At 43.8% G+C, this 26,796-nt stretch overlaps 1 protein-coding gene across 3 annotated transcripts; it reads left to right on the top strand.

Annotated features, from left to right (window-relative positions):
- Positions 1 to 26: 26 nt before the first annotated feature.
- Positions 27 to 14,858, top strand: DESI2 (desumoylating isopeptidase 2). 3 transcript variants are annotated; one of them, XM_030500146.1, is made up of 5 exons: positions 27 to 479; positions 7,394 to 7,466; positions 9,309 to 9,402; positions 10,071 to 10,212; positions 11,650 to 14,858. In XM_030500146.1, exons 1-5 carry the CDS (start codon positions 441 to 443, stop codon positions 11,881 to 11,883), a joined length of 582 nt encoding a protein of 193 aa, XP_030356006.1. In that variant the 5' UTR covers positions 27 to 440; the 3' UTR covers positions 11,884 to 14,858. The 3 variants fall into 3 exon arrangements, with proteins under 3 accessions (XP_030356006.1, XP_030356008.1, XP_030356007.1); XM_030500148.1 differs by lacking the exon at positions 27 to 479 and adding an exon at positions 658 to 991; XM_030500147.1 differs by lacking the exon at positions 27 to 479 and adding an exon at positions 1,002 to 1,232.
- Positions 14,859 to 26,796: the final 11,938 nt, after the last annotated feature.

Genomic DNA, 26,796 nt, shown 5'->3' on the forward strand with positions numbered 1-26,796 from the left:
GGCGGGGTCGCGCGGCTCCATTTTGCGCCCACTGGAGGGGCGGGCAGGCCGTCCCGCGCGCCCGCCGGCGGTCACCGCGACAGGGCCGGGCAGGGCGCGCGCCGCCGCCGCCGCCTGCGCCTCGCCCCGGCCGCCGCGTCCCCTCCTCCTCGTTCCCCTCTTCCCCCTAGCCTCCCGCCGCCGGCACCGCCACCGGGGTGGGGCCCTCGCCCGCTCCCCGCCGCCGGCCGCGGGCTGAGCGCGCCTGCCGGGGGCGAGGCCCCGTCCCTCCGCGGCGGCGGCTCCATGGTGCCCGCCGCCCCCCCCCGCCCCGCAGCAACAGGCAGGACGAGGAGGAAGCGGCCCCCGGGGGTCCCCACCGCCCCGGCGCCGGCCTGAGCAGCAGCGCCGCCGCAGGGGGAGCGACCGAGCGGGCGGGGGGCGCCCGCGGGCCGCCGGCGATGGCGAACCAGCTGGTGATCCTCAACGTCTACGACATGGTGAGCGCCCGGCCCGCGGCAGGCAGCGCGGCTCCGCACCTGTGGCGGCTGGTGCGGGCAGGGCCCGGCGCCCTTCCGCGCTTAGGGGGGCTGAGCGCGGCGCGGGGCGTCCTGCGGGGCGGCGGGAAACTTTTCCTGCCCTTCCCCTGCCTGTCCCCGCCTGAGTTGGCTCCCCGGGGGCAGGGAGAAACAACGACCCGGAGAGGTGGGGGGAAGAGGGCGGTAATGTGGGAGGTCTGTCGGTTTCTGCAGGTGATCTGTGACCTGCCGTAAAAGTTTGCTGTGGGGCTGGGTTGGGTGTTTTACTGCCGGGTAGACCCGGTCGCCGTCGCGGGGGAAACTCTTCTCCTACTGCGAGTGGATAGCGAAACGCCAATGACCCCGAGCTGTTCCAACGTTATTGCTTCCAGGGCTCCTCAGGGGGGAGGCACTGCCTTTCCTGCTCCTGAAAGCCGTCAGTGGCTGGTTGACCCTCAGGATGGTAGTTGGGGATAACCGCTGCCTCTGCAGGGGTAAGAGGTTTTGTAGTGCTGTGTTAGTAACATGCCTTTTTTCCTCTAGACCGGAATTTTTGAACAGTTTTGGTATTGCTGCAACTTAGTAGAAATAAAGGAATTGCTCCGGCTTGATTTGCAGCCCTATGAGCTCACCTTCCCTTCCTTCTGGGTAATCTTTCTGTGACACCTACAGCAACTGTTATATTGTCTTAGGTTCAGCTGGAAGCTGCTCAAATGCCATGGTAACAAATGAGATGTAAGTACCTGCAGAGAACAGGAGGTGTGGATAAGTAATATTAAGAAAATATTATCCGTTAATGCCTTTCAATCGCTGGAAATTAGAACAAGTAGCACTAGTTCTCTGACTACCCTCTGAGTCTGTTGATAGAGGGACAGTAAGATTGACAGCTAGTTTCAGGTAACTGTGTTTGTGTTACTTAGCTTATTTCGGGTAGGCTTTCCTACGACCACCATTTACGTTGACCTTTTGGTGTTTTAAATGGGTACAGTGTGGAGTCAGTGACTGCTGTCATAGAGAAAATGCAGCTTGTTTGCTTGGGATTACTCAGGCTCAAATGCTAGGATATTTAATAGCAATAGGGAGCTATTTGGCTTGGAATTAAAATTATATATGAGATTATATGAACTAGTCTGATTCATATAATTATTTTTTTTCACACCAATATTTATCATAGAAATCAATGTCCCTGTCAAAGGATTTCCTTTGGGGGGGGGGGGGGTGTCCCCATTCCTGTGTCCAAGTTCTGTCTCCAGCAAATAGAACCTGTTACTTCTACTTCGTTTTCCCTTCACTGTAGAGAATGAGGGGAGACTGGAGACAGGAGCAGTCTGTTGACTGTTTTTTGCCATGAAGGAAAAAAAAATGGCATCTTTGCTCACCTGGTTGAGCTCATACGTGTTGCCGATAGGACAAAAAGTCAGTGTGCCTTGTACTAGACTTAAGGAGGGAATGATGCTCTGTTGCATGCATATATATGACTTCTCTGGACTATAGTTCAAAAATATACACTGGAGAAGCTTCTTTAGCATGAAAAGAGATGGGTTTACATATTCACTATAAATATTTGTACAGAGAAAGAAGTAGGACTTCAGTTTCAGGACTCTTACATAAGATAGTGTCTTTGAAGTTGAGGCTTTACGCACTTCTGACTCACTAAGATGGAAGACCCGTGTTCTCAGGAAGACTTGCTTAGCTGTGGAAGGTGTCGTCTGGGCCAGTTCACAGGCAGGCTGCGAGAACTTAACCAAGGAGACTGTCTCCTGTGTAAGTGACTGTCTGGAAGGCAATGCCGTGGCCTCTCTGGGAAACTCCGTTCTCGCTGTAGTGATAGCACTGGTGGGGTGTGACTTGAGCATGCCTTTTCTTTTTCTCTTGTGATTGTCTGCTCTTTCATTCATATGGTTCTCCTTCATCTCTTGCTCCTTAGATGTCTTTGCTGCAACCTGTATCCTCCTTTCTTTTTTATCCAGAGTTGAATTGCTGTGATCAGTTTTACTCCAGCTATCCTAGGAAGGCTGACAGTTGACAGGAGGGAAGAGGGGGGAAAAAGGGGCAACAGGAAGGTTGTGCTCATAAAAACTAGTGTCATACTTTTCCTTAGGACATGTTGGCGACTGATGGTTGTCCTGTTGTGATCAGTGGGGCTTTGCCTACATCAAGAAGTAGCATAGTCTCTAAAGTCACATTCTGTGGCAGGAACTTTCCAAAAGAAGCAAGCAAGCAAGCACACTCATTTGCAGATGTTTGATCACATGTAGGGGTGGGGTTTTGTGCATTGGTCTGCAGTTGTGGTAGTTGTTGAAGCTGTGCATCACCACAAATTAGACATAGTGTAAGCTGAGACCACTAAGCAGAATATTTCTACATCCTACTTCACCTGTGTTTGTTGTTTTATAATGATATACCATTGACCATTAAAGAAACAGATTTCCTTTAAACTGGAGATTAAAACCGAGGTTACCACAGTGTCTGAAAGACACTACTGATGTATATGCTGCCTCAAACTCTTTTGCTAAACGGTGTACTCGGTCTGTTTTAAACCTGCTTGAATCAGGAGCTTAAACTAAAGCCTCACTTCCATGTTGCGCAGAAGTTACATTACAGCGTGTTGACAGCCTGCTGAAATCAATGAATCAAATCAACCAATGTTGTTTGAGGGCACTGAGAGAGAAGGGAAGAGTCTTGTTATAGCTATTTTGAAGTACTGTTTATTCATCAAATCCTGCCACCTGCATATTGAGGTACTAGCAGGTTTACTGTTTGTTTCTGACATTGTGTGTCACTTGGAGGGAGGTTTGGGGCAGGGGGGTTGTAGCTTAGGGTAGGGATTTTGTGGTTTTATTTTGGAACAAGAGACCACTGTTAGTCACCTGGTTGACAGAATCAACACTTACTCCAATTGCAACAGTCATATGAACAGCTTTATTTCAACCTCGGTGCTAACTGCAGCTTCATTTCCCAGACAGCTGCTTAGGTATGCAGGGGAATACTAAGTGACCTTGCTACTGTTGAAACTCCTTACGGTAGGGCTGAGTTGGTTGGTTTGGAGCATATACCCTTCCATTGTCCTTAGCGCTTCGAAAAGCAAAAACCTTTGATAAAACCAACAGACAAGGAGGGGTGCATGTGTTGTACAAGAAAGTGGCCTTTCAAGTACTGGTAACTTTACAGAGGGAGAGAAGCTTAAGGGCATATTTATGTGCTGCAGATCATGTCTTTGAAAATCCTCTGTGATTATTAAAAGGGTAGGGTGAAGACTTTGATATATTGTGTTTTGAGAACTGGAGTACTTTATGATTTCATTTTGACTAGACTCCTAAAAATAGCAGTTAGCTTTCTTGTGCCCAAAGTAGCATCCTATTTTTTCCCCTTGTCAAATAAGGCTATAACAATCTAAAGTATTAACATAAATGAAAGCTCTGAAGAAAGTAATGAAGATACTTTTGAAGCTCTGGGATCAGTGTTTTTCTTTCATTTCAGTGACATGACTATTGTGCGCATAGAAAAACACTAATATTTTTGTTCTGATAGTTGCATTAAACATGAAATCCTGTTTTGCAAGACTGACTTATTGCAAAATATTGAGGATATGGGATTGTGCATCTTCTATACATTCTTCTATGGAAAAATTAATATTCAAGACTAAATGAAGGTAATCCTGTTTGTATAATGAAATCAAGGATGTAGCTTTTGGGATTCCAGAGCTTACAGCGTGTTACTGAACCAGCAAGCTATACATATGTCATTTAAGTTACAATCTTTATTTTGTAAGTCATATATATTTTTTTCAGCTGTAGCCAAATTCAGAATACTTTAAGGTGCATTTGTCCTGCATCTCTTTCTTTGGTGAGATAAGGCATTTTATTCAATGAGAAGATGCGACCAACCTTCCAATAGCTCATCCAGATTAAGTAATAATTAAATATAATTACTACTCCTAAGGGGAAAGTAATTCTGCTTTATTGAAATTCTTTTATCTTCAATTAACCTATTCTGTTCTTACTGGAAATATTAAGTGAAGTGCTTGCTTTAGGCACTTCCTCCAGAGCTGCTGAAGTGTTCAGTTTGTCTCCAGTTCTCAGTTGTTGCAGGCTAGCGAGCCCCGTGTATTGAGGTGGCTCCAGTGAGCAGGAGTGCACGCTTGAATAGCACTGGAGTTGTGGAACACCTTGTTAGAGCAGCTTTCCATCCTGTTGGTCTGCTTCTGTACGGATCGGTGAGGAGGGTTGGTGACCCACTTTTCCATCCTATTCCCTACCCCTTGCAGTTGGTGTTGTGGGAGGGAAGGAGCGTGAATAATTTCTGTCTCTTTTTCCGACTGGTAACAAACTACGCTTTATTACACAAGATAGCCCATAAGCAGTAGAAGTTACTTTTGGTCCTTTTTTCAGAGAGCAGTGATAACCTCGCATGGCATTTACAGATCCAGCGTGTATGTAATGTGTAGGTTATTTGGAATTCAGAGGCCAGGCCCAGAGTTTTCTGGCCAAATTGGTGTCCAAGAGAGGACAAATTAGACCACCAGGGACCCTGTCTAGCTCAGTTCTAGATTAGGTTCATCTGCATGCACCTTCTCGTTAGGTAAACATACTTTCTTCCTGTGCTGACAAACTGTATGGTGAATGTGCCTACGGTTTTGACTATAAATATAAGCCTAAAACTATTTTGAAATGGTCAGCTGGTGAAGTGTGGGATAGGACTAGCTTCAGAACTGAAAGAGGTTTATGTTGAAGTAACTCTTCTGTTTTTCTGGTGGCTTTGAATTTGCTTTGAAGAGCAGAATCCATGGGGGTTTTATGCTCACAAACCCATGAAGTTAGTTGGGTAGTCTTAATGTTGTTCTCCTCCTTCCTTCCCTTCTTGTTTTCTCCCTGTTCAGTGTCTTTCTACGTGGAGTAAATCTTAACCCAGTATATTTCTCGATGTAGCTTGATCACGCAGGCCAGCTCTCTTCTCTTTTCTGGGGGGAGGAGGGAAAGAACTGCTGAGTCCTTTAAATAGACGAAGGTGATGATTTAGTATAGTCATCCATACCCCACTAGCTAACATAGCAATGTATTCACAAAGCCAGAAATTAAAGCAAAGGGTAAAGTTTGGTCTTTAGCAAAATTTATCCACAGATCTCAGTGAGCCCTGATTTCAAATAAATATAAGGAACGAAGTCTGTCTTCAGGTAATTCATGTTGACAGAATTTCCCACAGCTGGTTTGTCTGTAGAAGAGAACATCAAATCCTCAGCATCTTGTTGTCCAGGTAGTCGTTTGTGTCCTGTGCCTGCTAGCAGAATTGTGAATTTTAGGCTCGAATACTTAGAATAAGGATAACTATAAAAGCCAAATAGACTCGTATCTTGGGCCTGAAAATTTGAAACTTTTGGCCTGACTTGCTCTTTTTGCCAGTTAACTTGTCTTGATTTTCATAAATAGCTTCTCAGTCCAAAGTTTAGTGTATCATTATTATTGGGGGGAAACTAGCTTTCAGAAATGCACATTATATGCTGTACTGTTTGTAATGGTCCTATGAATTATGTACTGACTCTAGTGAGCCCATCTTAACCAAGTGTGACACCTGTAACCTTTACATTTTTATCATGAGTTGTGCTGTTTTAATAGTGGCTGCACATCAGAAAGCACAGTGTCAGCAGGTTGTATAAAGAAGCTGGCTTCTTTCTCATCCTGTTTGCTAAACAAATACTCATTTGCTAGGGTACTGCCTCGGTCCCTATCCTGCCAGCTGACTTTTTGAAGTCTGCTTTGTAGAAGTTCACAGCAGTGCCCTTTGGGACCAGGTGACCTGGGAGGAAAAAATCCCACTCCTGAAATAACTGACAAACTGAAAATTGACAAGATTTCTTGTATTTTTGAGAGGTTTTTCTTGCCAATTTCAAGTTTAAGGGCAGAAGTGAATCTTTTGGGTGTGTTTTTTTTATTATTATTTTTTAGCATTTGTTTGAGGTTCCTTTTGAAATGATGTGCCACTTCAAAATTTTTACTGTGCGGAGATTGATACTTTGAAAGTGGTGATGTAGCCAAGGAAAGACGGGTTTTCCCTTTACAGACTTCTGTGTATCTTTAAGGTCTGAGTGTAATAGTTAGCTCCTGATAGGCACTTGCTGCTGCTGCTTTCGGAAAGAAAAGAGAAAGTGTTAAGGGAAGGATTTTTTCTTTCCTCGTTTTTTCCTCTTTAAAAAAACATAATGAATTATCAATTCCTGGTTTCCTTTTTGAAATGCAGCTATTATCTGTTGGCTGCAATAGAATTGATATATTAGACCCATGCAAAAGACTTATACCTGATGTATGGAGGCACGTACATCAGGAGCCTGGAGAGAACCTGGTTTCTTGCATGGTGACCACCAGTTAAACAAATTAGACAAAACATAGTAAGGAATTTCAGCCCGTGTTGCGTGTGTCTGAGTGAGTCTCCTGCTCATCTGGTGGTAAGCAGAAGTGTGATCACCGCTATGAATGACAGCTGGTGTATGTATGTTACAGTCCTATGTTCTGGTGGTATTTAAACAAATTGAAAAAAAGTATCCCTGTGCAATGGCTGCAGTTGATTCCAGGATGCATTCCACCTAGTGGAATACTCCACAACCTGTAACTTGTTCACAAATTGAAAGTTGATCTGGATTTCTCCCAGGTTTCTCCTTGATTGACAGGCATTGACAGCACTAAAACACTGGAGTAGAACTTAATGGAATTAATTCACTGTGTACAGTTGGGGAATTTTAATGGCACATTCTGTTCCCATAAAATGGGTTGTGCAGTTTCACTTCGTGTGGTAGGGTTTTATGCTTTTGATGTGAGGGACAAATACATGTTACACTGCTATCAGAAGACAGTTCTGTGTTGGAAACTAACTAAAGTCCTTTTTGTTTTCTTCCTTCTTTCTAGTATTGGATGAATGAATATACTTCTTCCCTCGGAATTGGAGTGTTCCATTCAGGCATAGAGGTGTATGGCCGAGGTACGTTTAAGCAAAACATAGCTTACTCTTTATTCTGGTAATGCTGCTATTCAAAAAAAACATTTTTCAGGTAGCGAGGGAAGTCTGGCTCCTGAAACCTGTTCATCAGTTTTCTCTTAAAGTTCTCATCTCTTCTGCCTCTAGAAAAAAACCTTGCATGTGAATAATACGGTAGTCATCTCGATTCTTGTGTAAAGCAATGCAGCTATGGAAGAGTGTGCAGTTTATTCCGCTAGGCATAGAAATCTTTATTTTAGGCTTTGAAAGACTATTGTTAAAAAAAATGTATGCTTCATATAAGCATGGTTGAATTGTTTCCTTGGTATTCTGCCAGCACTTACTGCAAGGAGTTAATTTTTAACTACAGTTAACAATAGTCTGTTGGAGATAGGCACATGAAAGTGCATGATGCTGAAGAAAAACTGTCTGTTCCTGTGGGTAGGTTGGTTTGTTTTAAAGAGGCAGTTTCTTTAAGAGGCATCTAGTGCATACTGTTCACAGAAGACACGCTTGTGATAAATACAGCAATTTTGCTAAGTAAGTTGTACCTAGGGGATGCAGCTTCCTGATCCATCAGGCCACCTTGAATCCCCACTGCTGCCCCAAGGTGTTTCTGAGGCATTCCTGCCTAGCAGTATGAAGATGCTCTGAGGTGATAGTGTTGCTGAAAGTAGTCCATTTAAAGAAGAAAAATCTACTTCAGTTCTTTTTTTGGGAATGTGTGTGGAGATGAGGGGAGGCAGCAAAAGGTGTGGCATGCAGTCCAAAGACCCCATTGCACAAAGTTAACTTAAACTATAGATGTTTCAGCTACTATAATGGTCACATTGTAACTGGGTTTGCAAGTGTTGCCAGAGCAACAAATCGACAAAACACGATGCTTATTGTTCAAACTCTTTTTTTATTTCTTTTAATCCAAACCAGAAAGACCTGACTCTTAATAGTGCTGTGCCTGAAATCCGGTTCTTGAGCTGTGCCAAATACATGTGCCTCCCTTCCTGTTCAGATTACAACAGCTTTCTCATATAGCAGGTCATAGCCCTGCTAGAACAATGACTTGCATTTTTCAAAGTACATCAAACTTTATTTACTAACCTGTTGTAAAAAAGATTACCCACAAAACTGAATGCTAAGACTTGGATAATGTGTTACAAGAGTTTTGAGGAACGGAAGCATGAAGTCATGCTTAAAGCTTTTTATTGCACTCTGGGTGTGGCATGCTGTGTTATCGTAGAGACACAGAAGGAAGCTAAACCACACCATCATATTTTAATGTAGTGTAGGTGGTTACGCCAGCAGATGCTATGTACAGACTTCAGGTGCATGCACTAGTTTACTTTCTTGTTATAGTAAAGAGCTTGGCATAGTTGAACTCTTGCAAATCAAGAAATTAAAAGGCCTACTAGGCCACTACTTGCTGCCAGACTTAGAGCTGTAGAATAGGAGCACCGTCAGACCTTTGAGAATGCAGTGCTTTGAATCCCTAATCTATAAACATGTAAATGGACTTCTAAGAACAAGTATGTATAAAGAACATGGTAGGATTTACAGTTTAACTTGTAAATCCCCACTTACACAAGGAAAACAATATATACTTACTATAAAGTTATTCAAGTTAAATCTGTACACTGACTTAGGAAATTTCCTGTCAGTTTTCACTTAGGTTGACTGGTAACTAACAAAATTATTATTTTCCAGCTCTTTGCATTTGTTACCCGTGTAAAGTAAGATGTCTGGTTTCTAGATTTAGATCCTCATGAAGTGATCTTTCAGTCAGTGAGGTCTGCTGTTCTTCACTGTTGTTGTATGCCATGTTTGTTAAATCTGAGCTTTCTCTTTCAGAATTTGCCTATGGTGGTCATCCATACCCTTTTTCTGGAATATTTGAAATTTCACCAGGAAATGCTTCTGAGCTAGGAGAAACATTTAAATTTAAGTAAGAAAGATACCTATTTTCTTGCTTTTGAGAAGGCATATAAAAAAGACAACTTGTTGCATTTATTTTTGAGCATAGATGTGTTGAATGATACTAGAGGATTTCTTTCTGATAAATTAGTGTTTTCTTTACTTAGAAAGGATAGATGGGCAGAGGTGATGAGACAGTATAGTGTCTACAGCAAAGAACATTGGTTTTAGCATACCATTACATTCCTTAAATGTGTACAAATTATGTGGGTTTGTGGCTAGCTTTTGTTATTCGTGTATTATATATAATAGGGTAACTTTTCAAGGTAGTGAAATTTTTATTCAAAGAGAAATTTGAAAAATGTTGCCTTGACCTTTCCCTGCATTACAAGCTCTTACCTGTTCTCGGCTATCTCTTAGAAACAATATCCTTTGGAGAGGGGGGGAAGATTGCAGGCAGGGTTTGTCAGAGTTAACTTGCAAAGAACTTAAGTGAGTTACAGGTGGACAATTGGCAAGGAAATAATCTCTCATGGTAAAGATGGAAGTGGTGCTGTAAAGTGGAATAGAAAGAATCTGTGTTGTTCTGGGAGGGCAGAAAGATCTCAACACCCACACTGAGGCCATTTTTGAGTAATGTATGAACAGTAATCCATCTATATCATGGAAGCCTGATCACCTACTCTCTTTCTCTTCTAGAGAGGCTGTGGTTCTAGGCAGTACTGACTTTATGGAAGATGACATAGAAAAAATAGTAGAAGAGCTTGGAAAAGAATTCAAAGGAAATGCTTATCACCTAATGCACAAAAACTGCAATCACTTCTCTTCAGCTTTATCTGAGGTAAACAAACATGAATGTCTATAGAAAGGTGCTTCCCAGGTGGCTAGAGAGCGTCATGTCCTTCCTGTTCCTGTGGAATGTTTGGCCTAATTTCCTACTTCCTATCTCTGTTACCTTGAGCGAATGTCACAGTTTTTCAGGTCTTATTTGTGCTTATGTCCAAAGCACAAGATTTTGCTGTCAAAAATGATATATATTGTTGTCATACATAGTTTGTGTTCAAGCAGGGCTGCATTCCTAATTGAGAGAACTAGTAAATCAAGTATTAATAGGATTTCAAAATCATTCCAGATGCTTGAGAGATCACTACTGAAGATAGAACTACGTGTTATTTGTACCAGTACTTCCCCACAGACCCATCACACTGAAAATATTTTTTAAATTTATGGCCTACTGTTAAAGAATAACAAAGGCGTCAGAGTTTCACAGACAGTGTTAATCTTCTGCTTGAAAGGCTTTTGGCAAGTTACTGCTCTACTGGCACCTGCACCCTGGTCATGTAGATACCCAAGTGATTGTGCAAAGTATGTGACGGTGGAGTTAAATGGGCTTTGCTTTTCCCCTTCAGCTTTATTTTAACTTGACCAGCTTGCCAGTGTGATTGAATGCCTGATTGCTCACATGTGTAGCAACACAAGGGAAAGCATCAGGAACAAGTAACCCAGGACAGAGAGCGGAATGGCAGTTGTGATTTTTATTGGTAGTTGGCAATCTGTGCTTGTCATAATGTGTTCTGGTGTTTGTTGAAGCACTCCAAGAAAGGGATGGTGATTTTTTCCTTGGTGAACTTCCATAAAATTTAATTGTTCCTTTAAAAAAAAAAAAAAAAATATATAGTTAATAGCACAATTATTATATAGCCTGTGTTTTTGTGTAGACTGAAAATGTTACTGAGATGATTTGGTTTGTCATTCTGGTTGGAAGTAGATGATCTTTTAAGGTCCCTTCCAAAGCAAACCATTCTATGATTCTGTGATGATGCATGTGCAATGCTGGTAGAAGCAAGTAGGGTGAAACACTTGATAAAGCTGCAGTCGGCATGAAATCTGACCTATATGGCCAGGTTTATGCCATACTCTTCAACCACACGGTCGTGTTGGTTTTGTTTTACATCTTGGCCTGTTTAGTGTTCAAACTGACTATAAGACCAGGGGTGTAGTTACAAGTTAAGTGCTGCTCAGTTACAGCAGAGTAATGCACCCATTAGCTATGATTTTCTCCAGATTTGCACTGGAGTAGGTAATACCAGAAATGAATGTGGAGGTAGTTAAGTAAACCAGCTCACTTCTTGAGTAATAACGACACAACCATTTAATGGCTGATGTACAGTAAAAATCAAGTATTTAATGCAGCCTTTGGTTTTTATTTACAGTATTGTAGTTCTGTTACTTCTGGATCCAGGAGACAAACTAATCTTTTCTTTTCCTTTTCCCCTAGATTCTGTGTGGAAAAGAGATTCCACGATGGGTGAATCGCCTTGCCTACTTCAGCTCTTGTATACCGTTTCTCCAGAGCTGTCTGCCGAAGGAGTGGCTAACTCCTGCAGCTCTCCAGTCTAGTGTTAGCCAGGAGCTACATGATGAGCTGGAGGAAGCTGAGGATGCAGCAGCATCAGCTTCCTTGGCAAGCTCAGCATCTGGGTCTAGAACTGGACGCCACACCAAATTATAAGTCCTCTTCCAAAGTAACAAATGGTTTGAAATACTTCAGTTTAATCTCTCCAGCAATTGACTTCCTGACAGAACATGAGAGCTGACTCTAGAACATTGTTTTTATATGCAAAAAAGGCTCTCCAAACCCTGTTTCAGCTCAGGATTACGTATGTAGTGAAAATAATTGCTGGGAGAAAAGGGAAGGATTTTGTGTGAAGCCACCCTTTTCATTTTCACCTGTTTGGTAGACCTCGGTTAACTTAACATCTTACATAAAGCAGAACTTAAATTATTTGTTTACAGTATTGTGTACTGCTGTTTACAAGTCCTGTAAGGACTCCTGCCACCATGGAAGAAGAGAGAATTTGAGTTTGATTTAACTGTTAGTATAGCTCAGAAGCAGTGGTAAGATGCCCTGAATGAACTCTCCCCTTTGTCTTCAAGATTTAAGGCAGGTGAACATTAAATTTCTGAGAAATGCCAGAAACTGCTGAATACTAGATATGCGAACAGGGTACTGTGCACTTGAAGTGGCTGATGTAAACAGGCAGATTCCAGGATGTAGGGAGACTGGTTTTGTCCAGGTCTGTTAGTGGAAGTATGACCTCTGCATTAATGAAACTGTGGGGTTTTGCACATATGAAGGGAAATTTCTCTCTCATTACAATGCACATTGATCCCTTGCTTCTTTTTTTTTAAATCAGCCATTTAGTTGCATCCTATCTTCTGTATTTACAGTCCACTTCAACCAGGATTTAGACACATGAATATCATGTTAGAAGCATCACACAGTTTTTCACTGTTTGCTTTACTTGATTTCAAACTTGTATATCACAGTACTTGTATTCTTTTTTTTTTTTTAATTTTTTTTGTTGTTGTTGCATATAGTTTGGAATGGTGTAAACAAGCCATTTATGGTCGGGGAATGGCCTTGCTTTCTGCTGCTGATTTTGCTTCATTTGAGTTTGTAAACATTCACGTTGGTTTTTTCGAGCTATAAATTACTGCCCAGTTGTGCATGTCCACACAAATTATAGAGAAACCCTAATTTATTTTCCCACAGTCTCTATCTGTGGCGTTAACTTTCTTGTCAGATGTAATGAAGAAAAACCTGAATATTGCTTATGCACCTGCGTGTTTACACAGCAGAACCCACTAATCTGCACACGTAATTATATCTGAAGGTAAGAGATACTATTTTCTAAAACATAGAAGTATGTTTGCTGGTAGATTATAATTAGAGCTAAATTATAATTAGTGATGAGAATATATAATGGAATGCCTTATTCTTGTTCACTCACCAAGAGAATTAATGGTTCTTCCAGTCATTAGTGTAAATTAGTGAGGTTCTATTGTGCACATAAGGATACAGTAGCACAAACATGAGGGAGGTGAGCTTGTGTATTTTGTAAGACTTGCTGCCTTAAACTAACAAAACCCACACTGATCAGCTCACAGAAGTGTGCATTACTAGAAGTATAAATGATTCTTACAAGCTTTATTTTCGATATGTTGCTGGGTTTAGTTTTTCCATTAAGTGAAATACTGACTCTACAGTTTCTGCTGTTTAAAAGGGAAAAAAAAAAAAAAAGAAAAAGGTCCTCTTAGCCTCTTAGGAGGCAAGAATGCTTCATGTGATGAATGCTCCTAGCCATGGGTAGTCGGTGCCATTGAACCCTACAGGAAGGTGCAGTAGACTGTATCCTAGTAAGAATTCTCACAGTTGCCAACTCGGACTCAAGTTAAAAGCAAGTGGAAGTTTTTCTGGTAGCAGTTGGGTTGAATCCTTTGTTAGACAGTCTAAGTTTTCATTCTTCTTCTGTGATGCAGTGGAGGTACAGAGAGGCACTCTGTTCTGGTGGGGGGACGTCAAGGGAGACTCCTTCTGGAAGGAGAGTGATAACAGTAGATGTCTCTCTGATTGTAGTTTGGTACGTGTTTTAATAATCAGTTCTACCAAGTGGGAAACACTGAAAACTGACAAGTCTACCACTAGCTATGTTCTCTGGTCTCTAGAAGCTGGACATACTGACAACTCTCCCTGTTGAGTGCTTTTTTTCACTTGAATCTCTGACTTTGAGTTCTCCTTCCTTTATTTTTTCCTGTAGTGAAAATGAACATGGTGGTCTCCAGTCAACTCTCAAGCATTAGCAGAACTAAATCTCACGCTACTTACAGCTAAGACAACAGGCTGCAGACAGGTTAGTTTGTCTCTGCTGTGCAGCTGTGGTAGTAATGTGACTAAGTCCCTTGGCCAAGGCAGGTCCTTCATTTCAGCTCAGGGTTGAGGCCACTGATCTAGCAATGTACTGTAGCTTTTCCTAGATTTTAGGAAAAATAAATAGAATTAATTTTCATTGCTACCTAACTTTTATGTACCAAAATCAGCTTTTTAGGCTTCTGATACATCCAGAGCGCTAGGTCACAAATCTCTACACCTTCATTAACACACACAACTACAGCATGTACAATGCAAGAACGTGACAGATCACAGCACAGTTTTTATTTAGAAGTAAAACTAAGACTATTTTTTATAAAGCAGACTGGAAAGTTTGTAACAAAAACCTTCATTTTATTGGTAGCTGTACAGGTGAAAATACTGTCTTATGCTCCATAATGGGTTTTGGGTTCTTTTTTTTTTGTTCTTGTTTCAAAACCATCCATTTGTTAATCCTGTGAGGAAACTGACCCCTGAACCCTGAAGGCTGTTCGGTGTTGTATCAAAGCAAGCGGTACTGTAGCTTCAGTCGCATGCTGTCAGCTCGGCCTCCGCTGGACACCTCCGAGAAGTCACCCTGCCAGTGGTTACTCCTATTTGTTAGCAATAGAGCAAGTTACCTTTCACCAGCATTACTGCCAAGCAGGGATTACTTGAGTCTACTAATGACCACACTGTGCTAGGACTAGAAAACTCCAAAATGCTGTGAGAAAGCTGGACGCCTGTGGAGTCTTTTCCATCAAAACGGGTAGAAAAACATCAGCACTTCAGGGTTCTGCTCTGTTTACTTTCTCATTCTTGTTTGATTCTCTGTAAGATAGTACTTTTGATATGTATTGTATTGTTTAACTCAAGGTCATTTTATTTAAATGCCATTTTCTGTTCAGCAAGCCAAAAAAATCCAATGTACTGTCTGTGTGCACCAGTAACTTCAGAGTGGCTTGGTAAAAACATAGTTGCATTACTTCTAAAATTTGCAATGCAATTCTGATCACTATTGATACATGATGATTTTCACTGTTGGAAGTTGGTTACAAGCTGAATAATCACTGATGCATTTTTTGTAAACTTGTATTCAAGTTTACTATACTACATAATATTTGTATAAAATTCAAAGAATTTTGACTTTTGTTACCTGTACATGGCAACAAGTTGTCTAGCATCTTAAACTTAAATCCATCAGTTTATTAAAAATACTTTTATAAAAAAAAAAAAAAGACCATTGGCTGTGTATGTTACTCCCCTGGTACCTACAGCTTTTGTCAGTGCCACACAAGCTGATCTTTGGTTTTGAAAGATGCTTTCAAAGGATTGTAAAACTGTCCAGGGGTTTCCTATAGTTAAACTGCAGGTTATGTTCTGACGTGGGCATCAGGAGCTGCAGTTGGTTTGTCTGAGGCGTTATTAAAAGCCACTAGTTTTTAATAGGCTACATAAAAAATGTTTTCAGATTTGGTTTGATAACTACAGCAGCTGGGGTATCCAAACACCCAGGTGTGCTTGGGATGTGTTGCAGATACTTTGTGCCATATCCTACATGTTTGCTCAACAGCCCAGCTCTGCTCTGGATTTGCACCAGACTCGGCAGCCATGGGGCAGGTGTGTAGAGTCTGTAATGTCTGTGCCTTGCCAGTTCCTTTGAAACTATCTAGACTATGGAAAAGTACCAATAACCAATACCAAAACCAACCTAAGATTTAGATTAGATATTGGGAAGAAAATTCTTCATTATGGGGGTGCTGAGGTGCTGGCACAGGGTGCCCAGAGAAGCTGTGGCTGCCCCATCCCTGGCAGTGTTCAAGGCCAGGTTGGACAAAGGGGCTTGGAGCAACCTGCTCTAGTGGGAGGTGTCCCTTCCAACCCCAACCAGTCTATGACTCTAAGCTACTGCTACCTGCCTGCGCATTCAGGGCACTGGTAAGTTGCAGCACTGTCCTGTGGCTGTCGGAGTCAGCCTGGGCTGGCGATACATTTTGCCATGCTTTGTGTGCTGAGACTGGCATCTCTGTGTGTGCTGCTAATGAAGAGTGGCCAGGACATCACCTGTTGGAGAAGCTGCCAAGATACAGGAGTGTTCCCTTTTCTGACTGCTCCTGGACCCTCATCACTGGCAAAGCTGCAAGAGAGTTTGAGGAACTTGTAAGCTATTGAAAGGAAATTTGACAGAGTTCATTAGTTAGAATTAATCATGGGAGTTCCAGATAAAGTTACTTGTGGCATCCAATGGCTAAGAGTGGCTATCTGCTTCTAGGAAGGTGATCAATACATGAAATACTTACACTGCATCATTTGTGATTGGGTGAGTAGCTGAGTTTAACTGAACTGTTCTTGAAGAAAAGAGAAATGTTTCAGATTCATTTTCTAAAACAGTTTCTTAAAGCTTGCAGGGTTCATGTGGCAAATTTGGCATTGCAAGAGCTTCTCAATAGTCAAAGATGTTTTATGGCTGAAGGTACCTTAGTCATATCACTCGCCCAAAATAAATGTTTTCTTTCACAGCACTTCATATAATGTGATGAAAATGGCTATTGGACAGTTCCTGGCTTTCTCTGATACCTTTTGATTAGACCTGAATCAGATCATTAAAAAAAAAGTCAAACTTTTGAAGGTAACAGCTTGTCGGGGAAGCCATGGCATTGCTTTGGGGAAGCAGGTGTACTCCGCCAGCAACTGATTCCTGCTGGGCTACAATAGTAACCCCATATTTCTCAAATGATGCGGCAAGATCACTAAAATTAGCGTATCACAAACTAAACCAGGATCTAGCCATAAAGAAATACATAATTCCTGCACTGGCACACTTCTAGCTTGCTTTGGGGATGATAGAGGGCCATATATATCTTTGGGTCTCCTTAGAGAGCGATTTTACTCACACCAGACCTGCTCCCCATCCCTTTCCTGTCCATCTCTGAGTGGCAGCCCAGGACAAGCAGAAATCTGGTCACACCGCTCCTTCAGCAAATGGAAGATGGTGACCAGCAGTCCTGTGTCAGTGCTGGAACCCTCAAAGCAGAAAGCCTACTGCACTTGCTGGTTGCTATGCTGCCTCCAGCCCATGTGGTTGTGTAAAAGGGGAGATATCACTGTCTGTCTTCTGAATGATGCCAACAGTAAAAGAGTAGAAGCTTCATGTGTACCCATGGGCTGTTCAAACTAAGCTTGTGGGTTTCAACTCTCAAGATTTCCTTTCAGGGAGCCTTTTTTACCTCTTTTTTCCCCTTTCACCTTTACACAGCCTGAAACAAGGCACCCAAATACTGGACCTCAAGAAGCCACAACTTGCTGAACCATTCCTCCTGGGGCTCCCTGCTTGGGAGGAGCACTAGGAAGGGGTTCAAGCCATCTTGGATGAGAAAAGCCTTTCCTGCAGCTCTGATGCCGGCCTTGCCTTCTGCCCCAGTGATGGGACTGCATGGAGGGTTCAAATGTGTCTTTTGTGGGGCTCAGGTCTGGTCCCAGCATGGCTGATATGGGTCTTCCTTTACAGTGACATTAATGACGTGAATGGGACGCTGCCCTGCTGAACAGGGCACAGACAGGGGGTTTTTGGGCTCTAGCAAACATGGCCAACCTGCAGTGCCAGGAAGGGACTGGGGGTGAGGAGAAGACCCTCTGTTCCCAATGAGCACCCAAGCAACACCGCAAATGTGGTTCTGGCTGGCTCCCTCACACGTCCCAGGTCTGAACAGTCATTATTGTTAGCTTAAGCATAGCCAGGGCTTTCCTCCCAGAATAAGAATAAAGGCCTATTAAACCCACCTAATGACAACACAAATCATGTTGAACAGAAAATGGCTTCTGTTCCCTGCTCGGGCTTCTGAGGCTTGCAGGTTTTGTTCTGGTTTTCCCACTCCTAATTTGCCTGTGGGAAATGCTGCCTCCCTCCAGCCCACCCAGTGCCCACACACAATAGCTGCTTGTTTTTCGCCTGGAAGAAATTGCTGAGCCTTTAAATAGCTGAAATTGAGTTTATTTTTCTCCTGTACTTCAGCTCATTCATTACTCCAGTCATAGCATCCTAAAAATGAAGATTTCCAAGAGCACTGGAATTTCCCTCCTTTTTTTCCTTTTCTCCAAGAGATGGTCTGCATCTTGAATTTCGTGCACCAGCCTTGTGTTAGAGTCACTAACTAATCCTGCAGTGAAGTGTCAGCTTCCAACAAATTAATTCACATGCCATTAAGCAAATAGGATTTGAGTGGTGAGGACTAGCAAAAGCTGATGGCAATGGAGCTGGCTCAAATGCAGCTGTAAAGGTCAATTAATTTTTATGTCAGACTTGGCAAGTTTAGTAAAAGCACTGAACAAGAACCGAGGAGAGTCGGGGTGACCAGCTGCGTGGGCCAGCTCCAGCACTTTGGAGTCGAGGGCAGAGAAATGCCTTGGGGAATTCGTAGCTTTTGAGGATGCTCTCATCTCTGCAATTGCTTTCTTTAAGCTTCTTTGCCCTTCCAGAAGCCTTATGGCTTCTGTGTGTGTTAAGAGGTTTAAAGGAAGGACAGTCTCCATGGCCCAGACTGTTGCCTCTGCCCCGTGGCTCCCCCCACAAACGCTCCTCCAGTGGAACAGCCATGCACAGAGGGATGCCACACTCGCCCCATGCCTCCAGAGAGTACAGATGAGTGTGGCATGGAAACCTGCAGCCATCCTTCAGACTGGCAGCCTCTAGCACCTCTCCAGGTTGCATCATCCTTCCATGATGTCCTCAGAATACAGAAACCTTTGCCCTCCCATCTGAGCAGCCCACAAAAGCTCTCTCAGCGCTCCTTTCCCAACAGCCACCTGAGCCGCGGGGACATGCTGTCCACAAGGTTAAACCTCCGGCACTGGGGTGCTGCATCAGATGCCGAGCAACGGGACCCGAGCCAGCACCACGCAGCACTGGCCACTCAGAAGAGCAGGGTGCGCTCTCGGAGACCCAGCAAGGGATTTCGAGGGCTCCATTGCTGTTCTCCCCTGCCCATAGCATCATCTTAGTCTCACGTCAGAAAAAGCCCCTGCTGCAATTGTTCCAGCACTAAGTGACCCTTCGGCATGAGGGAGAGCTGCTGCTCAGACCAAGGGCTAAAGGTCCTTTTAAATTTAAACTGTGTTTTTAAGCAACACACGCTACGCTGGTGCCTGCAGTGTTTGAAGAAATGCAACTTTGTGAGGAAAGTATGCATAAGGTTTGCATAAAGCAATATTCCCATTTAAACAGAAAGCTGGGGTTCTGCCATGCTTATATGAGGCTTGGAACAAGAGTAAAGGTGGAAACTGCTTTTTCTGTGGTAAACTCCCAGGTGGGTATAGGAGAGCTCAGCCACCCCGGGGCTCACAGACAGGCTTGAGCCACTCATCCCTCCTGTGGGCACAGGGGTTAGGCCCAGGAGAATGCAGGCACCCGAAGGGCACATTCAGCTCTGGTAGCCAAGCAAAGGAGGAGCCATGGGCAGCCAGGCTGAGGCACTGGGGCGCCTGCTCTGCCATCACCCCCAGTGAGAGAGCAGCTCTCTGCTCCCTCTTCCTGCTGATCCTTTCATGATCTGTGGCTGGAAAACAGCACTTTCCAGGCAGGACAATCCCATGAGGGCACGGCACAGACACAGATGGAGGCTCATGCTGCTCATACAGCTTCACTCTTCAAATTGACCTCAAAAGACACAACAGCGTGTTTGCACCTAGTGCATTTGAGGAGAAGCGGGTAATAGAACCTTAATCTGGAACTGCCAGCAAGCAAGCTGATGAGACTTATCCAGAGCAGATACTTCTGGTAGAAGTTAGAAAGAATTCCAAGAATATTGGAAATTAAATGCAATACATATAGGACTGGTATTCTAAATACACTTGTTTAACAAGTTAACATGGAGGAGTATGCTAGGAGCAGCAGAATAAATAAGTGAACAGAACATGTCATGTAAGTGGGTAAGGGGTCCAAAAAGGAAGGGGCACATGTACATCCAAAGCTAACCACGACTCCCTCCATCACTGCCGGGGCCTGGGAAGGCTGCAGTGGTGGGAGGGGGGTGAAGACATCCTCAGACCCTTCCTCCCTCTGCCCTCCCCGCGTGGCTGCAGGACCACTGCCCGGAGAGGCGGGATGAGGCGGCCGGGAGCGGCACCGTGCGCGCGCTGCTGCCAGTGGAACGCGCTGCGGGCTCGGGCCCGGCCCTGCCCGCCTCACGGCAACGAGCAGCGCAGGCGCGGGGCGAAGGCAGGGAGCCCCACACGGCACGGGGCAGGGCAAGGACAAGGACAAGCAGGGCAGCGGCCCCGTTCCTCTGCGCTGCCAGTCGGTTCTCGGTTTCTATGGAAACCGGCTGCTGCAGAAATGATGTTATGAAAACCACGTCCAAGATTAAAGCCAATAGATTTGCTTTGCTCTGAGGAGAGGAGGGGGGCCCGCCACTGTGTTGCCCTGCCTGTGGCATGGAAACGGTTACAGAGAAGTTGCAGGTACCCCCAAGACTGCCGCCCGCCTGCCCTGTGCAGCAGAGAGCCAGTGCAGCCACAAACCACAGGCAGGGGAGAGGAGGAGGAAGAGGAGAAGGAGGAGGTGGAGGAGGGAGGAGCAGGGACTCCAGGTCCCGTTAGCTCCTTACAGGTGGGTACGGCTCGCAGCAGCACAAGAGGCAGTGCGGCTGCCCTCTCTGAGGGTTGAGATCTATCGTTTGCCTGCAAAAGCCAAGCCAGCAGAAGCAGCAGCAACGTATGATTGTGTGGTGAGATCTGCAGGAGGCTGTGAGGACACTGCGCTGCAGCACATCGAGTGGAGAGGGTAAAGGCAGCAATGGCAGCCTAGAAACGAGTGCAGTCACTGCGAGGCTGCCCGTCCCTCCTACCCAAATACTGGACCTGTTATGCAGTGCCTGCTTTCATATTTGACATGCCCACCGAGGGGTCGGAAACCAGTCTTGTATGAAGACAAAGTTTGGATAGGCCAGCTCTTATGTACGTTGCTCTCAGAAATACATGCATTATTGAACAAACCAAAGTCATGCCTTGCAGAGAAGCTCTGTAGCAACAAAGCGAGCCAGTCTTTGATGGAGTACTTGGCAGAAAAACATGCAAAACTTACAAAGCTTAACTCTCCCTCCATTTAATTACTCAATTAAGTTTCATTTGGAAAGAGGCCATGAAAATATTGAGGCATTTAGCCTAACAAAAGAAATGTCACAGTCCAGGTTAGGCAGCACAGCAGAGGCTAGTGGTTAATGCTCAGAACCAGCAGTGTGAAGACATCGAGGTGAAGCTGTGTCCACCACGACAACAGAGACTCGCATCTCCTGCGACAGGCAGCAGAGCACACGTGTGGACTGTGCACTGTGCCTGTTCAGTTTAATGCAGTGCTGGCACCTGCAGGTAATCCCGTCGGTGGAAGAACGGCCTTCCTAATGGGTAATAATCAGGCAAATCAGAGAAAACATCTGCGAACAGATGCTAACAGGGTGGAATTAATTTTTAGCATGAATTTCGATGTTTGTAGAAGCTGCTCCAACATCTCACAAAAATGTATTCACAAATACAGAAATGCTGAAGGCAGCCAAATCAGACATCAAATATTTTTGTACAAGTCCTGCAAATGACAGTTGATCATAGCACTAGCAAACACTGTTCATTACTGAAAAGTCCCCGTGTTCCTCAGTGCAGTGAAAGCAACAGGATCTTGGTAGCTTCTGTGAATATTTTCCTGCATTTCTGCTGTGAAACCCACTCAAATGACTATAATGGATTACCCATGACCCCATTTCTGGAGAGACTCCCACAGCAAGGCTCTACAAAAGTTGAGGATGTAAAATTAGAAATCCTGGGAGCAATTCGTACTCTGTTGTGGAGTGTTTCATCTCCTTATGCAGTGTTAAAGTGCTGCTACACAGGCCTTGGGAATATAAACACTAATTACTGTAGCCATGTAACTGAAGTCATAAAGAACTTTACAGTACAACAATAAGCAATCAGATGCTAAATTAAGAAGCAGAACATGATGGTCTATAGTCCATCAAAGGAGGAACAAAGCCCCCCAGAAGACAGATACGGTATTTTACAGAAGAAACATGTAGCTCAGAAGTCTTAACTGAGGCATTTGAAGATACACAGTGTGAACAGATGCATGGTATTGCCAATGATTTGATTTTATGTGTATGCTTAGCCTATCAATAAAGTGATTAATAAGCTGAAAAGAACATGATGGTCATTCCATAGATGAGGACAGCAAAAGATGAATGCATTATACGACGTATACGGCAGTGATTAAATGTAGAGAGAGGGGAGCTGTGGCTTGGGTTCTTCAGTCTCAAGCTACCAGACAGTTAGGGCATGATCCAGTTGCCTGCACACTGGCACTGGGTCCCTCTTGGTTTATCCAGCCAAACATAAGGTACTTTTCCAGCTGATTTATCGCTGTCATGGGAGTAATAACACTCACACGTACTTGAAAGGAACTTGTTTGGCATGGACGGGATTTGCAGGATTGAGCAAAGTCTCCCATCATGTAGCCTTTCCCAGATTTCCTTCTGAACCTTCCTGCCAGCTCACTTCAGAAGAAGCTCAGATGTTTTTTGAAGCCTTGCCAGGGAAGGCAGAGGCTGATGTGAGGGAATGAGCTTTCCAGCCTACTACCTTTCATCCTGGATGAGCAATTTGCCTCAAAGTACTCTACCTCCTCTGAAACCCTCTCACCCACATGGGTGGTGTTCCTTGACAGAACAGCTCAGTCACTCTCCTGATGAGCTTCAACGTGTTTAAATGGTTAGGGCAAGAACAGAGTCAGCAGATGGGTCCCACAGTAGGTAAAGGTCTTGAATAGCAATCAGAGAAGCCAGGTTTTGCATCAAACCAAGGATTTAGGGAGGAAGATCAGTCAGAAGTTAAGCTGATGTTGAGAAGACAAGGCAGGAGCCTGGACAGAAGATGAGAGGGACTCAAGGAAACCCTAGAGGAAAGGCTATCTGCCTTGTAAGGACCCACTGAGTAAAGGATAGATTTGTTTTCAAAATCTTCTTTGTTCTGTCTTATAATGTAGTTTAGAGAGTTGTGCTGTCATTTTTTAATTGCCTTTCTAGTCTAACAATAAAACAGCCTTGGACAGCCATGTAAAGAGAAGTGGAGAATAGCAGCATAAGATCAGCTCAGCAGAGGCAGCAATATTGGCTGCTCAGGGATGCGAGTTCTTACATTCCTCTTTGCTGTCATAGCCTCTAGCTGCCCCTGAGACAGTGAAACTCTCAATTCAGTGTATGAATGCCCATGTCTGACTCCCACATGGTTCAGCTGGTCTTTCTTACCTTTTACCAAACACGTCAACTTTCAAGCCAATTTTCAGTCTAGAATTTGCTTGACCCACAGTCGCTATGGGAGTGGATATAGTGAGTTTCAAAACTGGATCCCAGTGTTCCTTTCCTTTCCAATAGCAGCAGAAAAAGTACACGAAAATCACCCATCAGCCTTGTAAAGAGCATCTTGTACAAACTGCTAACTGAAAATTGCCTGAGACACTGATAAATACACTTTGATCACACAGCGGTAACTGAACTCTATCCTAAAGCGCAATTACAGGGCATTCTGATAATGTCACTGGACATTTTCTCTGTAGCTTTCTCTTGCAACACCGTGGTGTTCTTTCAGCTCACTGGTGCTGCCACACAGCTGCTGTCCTATAGCAATAAGCCTTGAGTATCCTCAGCAATGTGAGAAGAAACAGAGGCTGGCAGATACACACCCAGAATTGCTGCAGGCATCAAGCAAATGACACATATGAAATCCATGCATCCTGATGAGTGATAAAACAATAGAGGCATTTTTTCATTATATTATTTTTTAATCTGACTCATGCATTCACTTCCTCTGTCTGAGGGCAACATGTAGGAGAGAACAATTTCACTTCCAACAGCTGGAAGAATTTTCCCCCAGTGGGAACTTCCTTGCCCAGTAACTGCTGGCAAGCAGCCTGAGGGATTTCAAATATGTTTTTTAAATAGTTTCTAAAGCAGGAAAGGACCTTCAAAAAGGCAGCGAAATTGAGGGTTTCTGAACTGGACTAAGTGTGTTACCTCCTAACCGTGGAAGATCAATGACAAGATCTGTAGGACGGGCATTCTCTGGAGTGAGAATGGTATGGTGGCACCGAGAAGTCCCCATGGTATCTGGACGCTTTCTTTGACCCACTTCTGTAACTCCTGTCTCATCTTTGCCTAGAGCTGCACACTTTCCTAGTATTTGTATTCCTGGGGGGACGTGCAAGGGGGCAGAGAACATGACCCAAGGGTTGCTGATGGCCTCTCCTGACCCTGGATGAATAGCTGTCCAGAACCTTCCTGTGGAAGACAGAGGTGAAGATACCTGCATGCTTGCATGCTTTTTCTTGCAGGAGGCAAAGCTTCTGGGACAAAAGAGGTCTGCCTATCAGTACCCTACTGGGGAGGGAGCATGGGGCATGTATAGTCACGAAGCTGTCAGTAGAAGGATAGGTGATCTCTCCTGAGAGCTGAAATGGGGCAAAGAGAGAGGAAGCTTTTGATCATGGAGGGGGAGGAAGAAATTCCTTTGCTGAGAAGCAAGTCCCACCAACTCCTTTTAAAGGAGCATTTAAGCAAACCATGTACCCGATCTTCCCCCTTTCCTGTCAGCTCTTCGCAAAGCAGCATAAAGTCGGTCCTCCACCACTGGTTTCTACAGGGCAGAATACACAAGCTGTCATGGCTACCTCCTTCTCTCTATCAGGCTCAAGGCCAGGGACGGCAGGTTACCCAGCGCTCTGGAGAAACGCAGGATGGTTCCTCAGGGCTCTGAAGATGGTTGTCAAAGCCCTTACCCAGGTGGTGAATCAAAGAAAGTCAAAAAAGACACAGCCAGTCAGTGAGGATGGGATGGTGGGTCACAAGCCAACCAGGGAAGTGTCTTGTTTCCTCACCAAGGTCATGCAGGGCACAGCAACCATCAGCAATTCAGAGGCTGTCAGGAAGATTGGCACTCTGCTTGTTGCACAGGGTCCACCCTTTTGCAGGTAGACAGCTGAATACATGTTCATCTTCCATTCTGCATGTGATAAGGCCAGAGATAAGACACAGTGTAGGCAGATATAGCTCTGCTAGCATGAAGATCCCCCAGGAATAAGCAAAGCCATAGCAAATTCTGGGCTTGGAAGGTGGAGGGGAGACCAACAAAGAAGCTAGCAGCAGCTGCGTTGGAGAGAAGGGAACACAGCTACAGCTGCTATTTTGTGGATCTAAAACCAAAAAAAGAACTCACTTTTTGGGGAACCTACAGCTATCCTGCTCAGACAGCTCAGGTTCCCAATACATGCAGGCAACCCTGACCAGCCTAACGCACAACAGAAGACGTAGAAGGTATGGAACCCATCCCTCCAAATCACATCTTTGTCAGATGTTTGCGTTACTCTGATCAGACATGTTAGCTGGATGTGAAAGCAAGCTGCACCAACAGGATAATATATTGGGACTAAAAATTAAACACATGAAATTCCATGTTCCCTTCACATGGGTATTTTGTGGAAGCATTCATTTGTAATGATGACCTAAAGGTGTACATATGCAAGGATCATGATAGAGGCAGAAAGGATTTGTGTGCGGTTTTAAGCTAGTCCATACTTCCTACACCATTTTGGACAAAATAACATCTCAGGATCCCTTCCAGCCCTATTTTTCCTGAGTTTATAGTGCTACTATATACGGTAACTACATTGTTATTGGGATATGACAAGGGAGAATGGCTTTAAGCTGGAAGAGGGAAAATTTAGATTAGACATTAGGAAAAAATTCTTCACTATGGTGAGATGCTGGCACTGGTTGCCCAGAGAAGCTGTGGCTGCCCCATCCCTGGAAGTGTTCAAGGCCAGGTTGGACACAGGGGCTTGGAGAAACCTGCTCTAGTGGAAGGTGTCCCTGCCCATGGCAGGGTGGTTGGAACTGGATGATCTTTAAGGTCCCTTCCACCCCAAACCATTCTGTGATTCTATGATTAAGGACCAATAACAATTTCTTATCTTTCTGGACAAGAAAATAGGTTTTATTGTTTTATTTAATAACACTATTCTTCACTTGATTACATGATGTTCCAGCACTTGTCAAAATCCAGTGTCTGTACTCTGACCTCTTTCCCTGGCTCCAAATCACACAAATACCCTCAATAAGTTTGAAGATAATCAGTAAGCTTTAACCATTTGAGGAGCTTAGTGTTTTAGTGAAGTATCAGCACACGTGTTAAAAAGGATTCTAGAAACTTTACGGAAACTGAGCTGTATTAATTATGACAAAAATAAGTTGGAGCAGCATTTATACAAATTTGCAGATTTTGGACAGTTTGTAGCCAACAGACCTTTACAAATGAGCTAAGATTAGTCCATATGTCATTCTTCATAACTATAGATTGAAATTATGTAAGAACGTGAAATTAACTGAAAAAGCAGCACTCTTGTGGAAAACATAAAAAATTAGCACTTTTCTCAACTGAAGTCTGAACAATCTTGTTAATTACCTGTCTTAGCTCTGGATCCAAAATCACAGTCACTTAAAAGCCCAGTGACAGGTGACAGATTGTTCTTAGCAGACACATCCCTAATAACTAAGGAACTGATGGTTACTGACATTTGAATAAAATCAAAATGCTTAAATTCTACTCCTCTGAGTACAGAGCAGCTATGCATTTTTTGGAGAAAGACCTAATAAACAAAATGGTGGGGTTTTGGGCACCATTCCATGATTTGACTTAAAAATAACA

This window comes from Strigops habroptila, chromosome 10 (genome assembly GCF_004027225.2).
Source record: "Strigops habroptila isolate Jane chromosome 10, bStrHab1.2.pri, whole genome shotgun sequence".
In the NCBI taxonomy this organism is placed as follows: domain Eukaryota; kingdom Metazoa; phylum Chordata; class Aves; order Psittaciformes; family Psittacidae; genus Strigops; species Strigops habroptila.

Excerpts from the sequence above, each read along its gene's own strand:
- DESI2 (XM_030500146.1), top strand. The coding sequence starts at position 441 with ATGGCGAACCAGCTGGTGATCCTCAACGTCTACGACATG. Across the intron at positions 480-7,393 it reads TCCTCAACGTCTACGACATG|TATTGGATGAATGAATATAC; the intron begins GTGAGCGCCCGG and ends CCTTCTTTCTAG. Across the intron at positions 10,213-11,649 it reads TCTCTTCAGCTTTATCTGAG|ATTCTGTGTGGAAAAGAGAT; the intron begins GTAAACAAACAT and ends CTTTTCCCCTAG.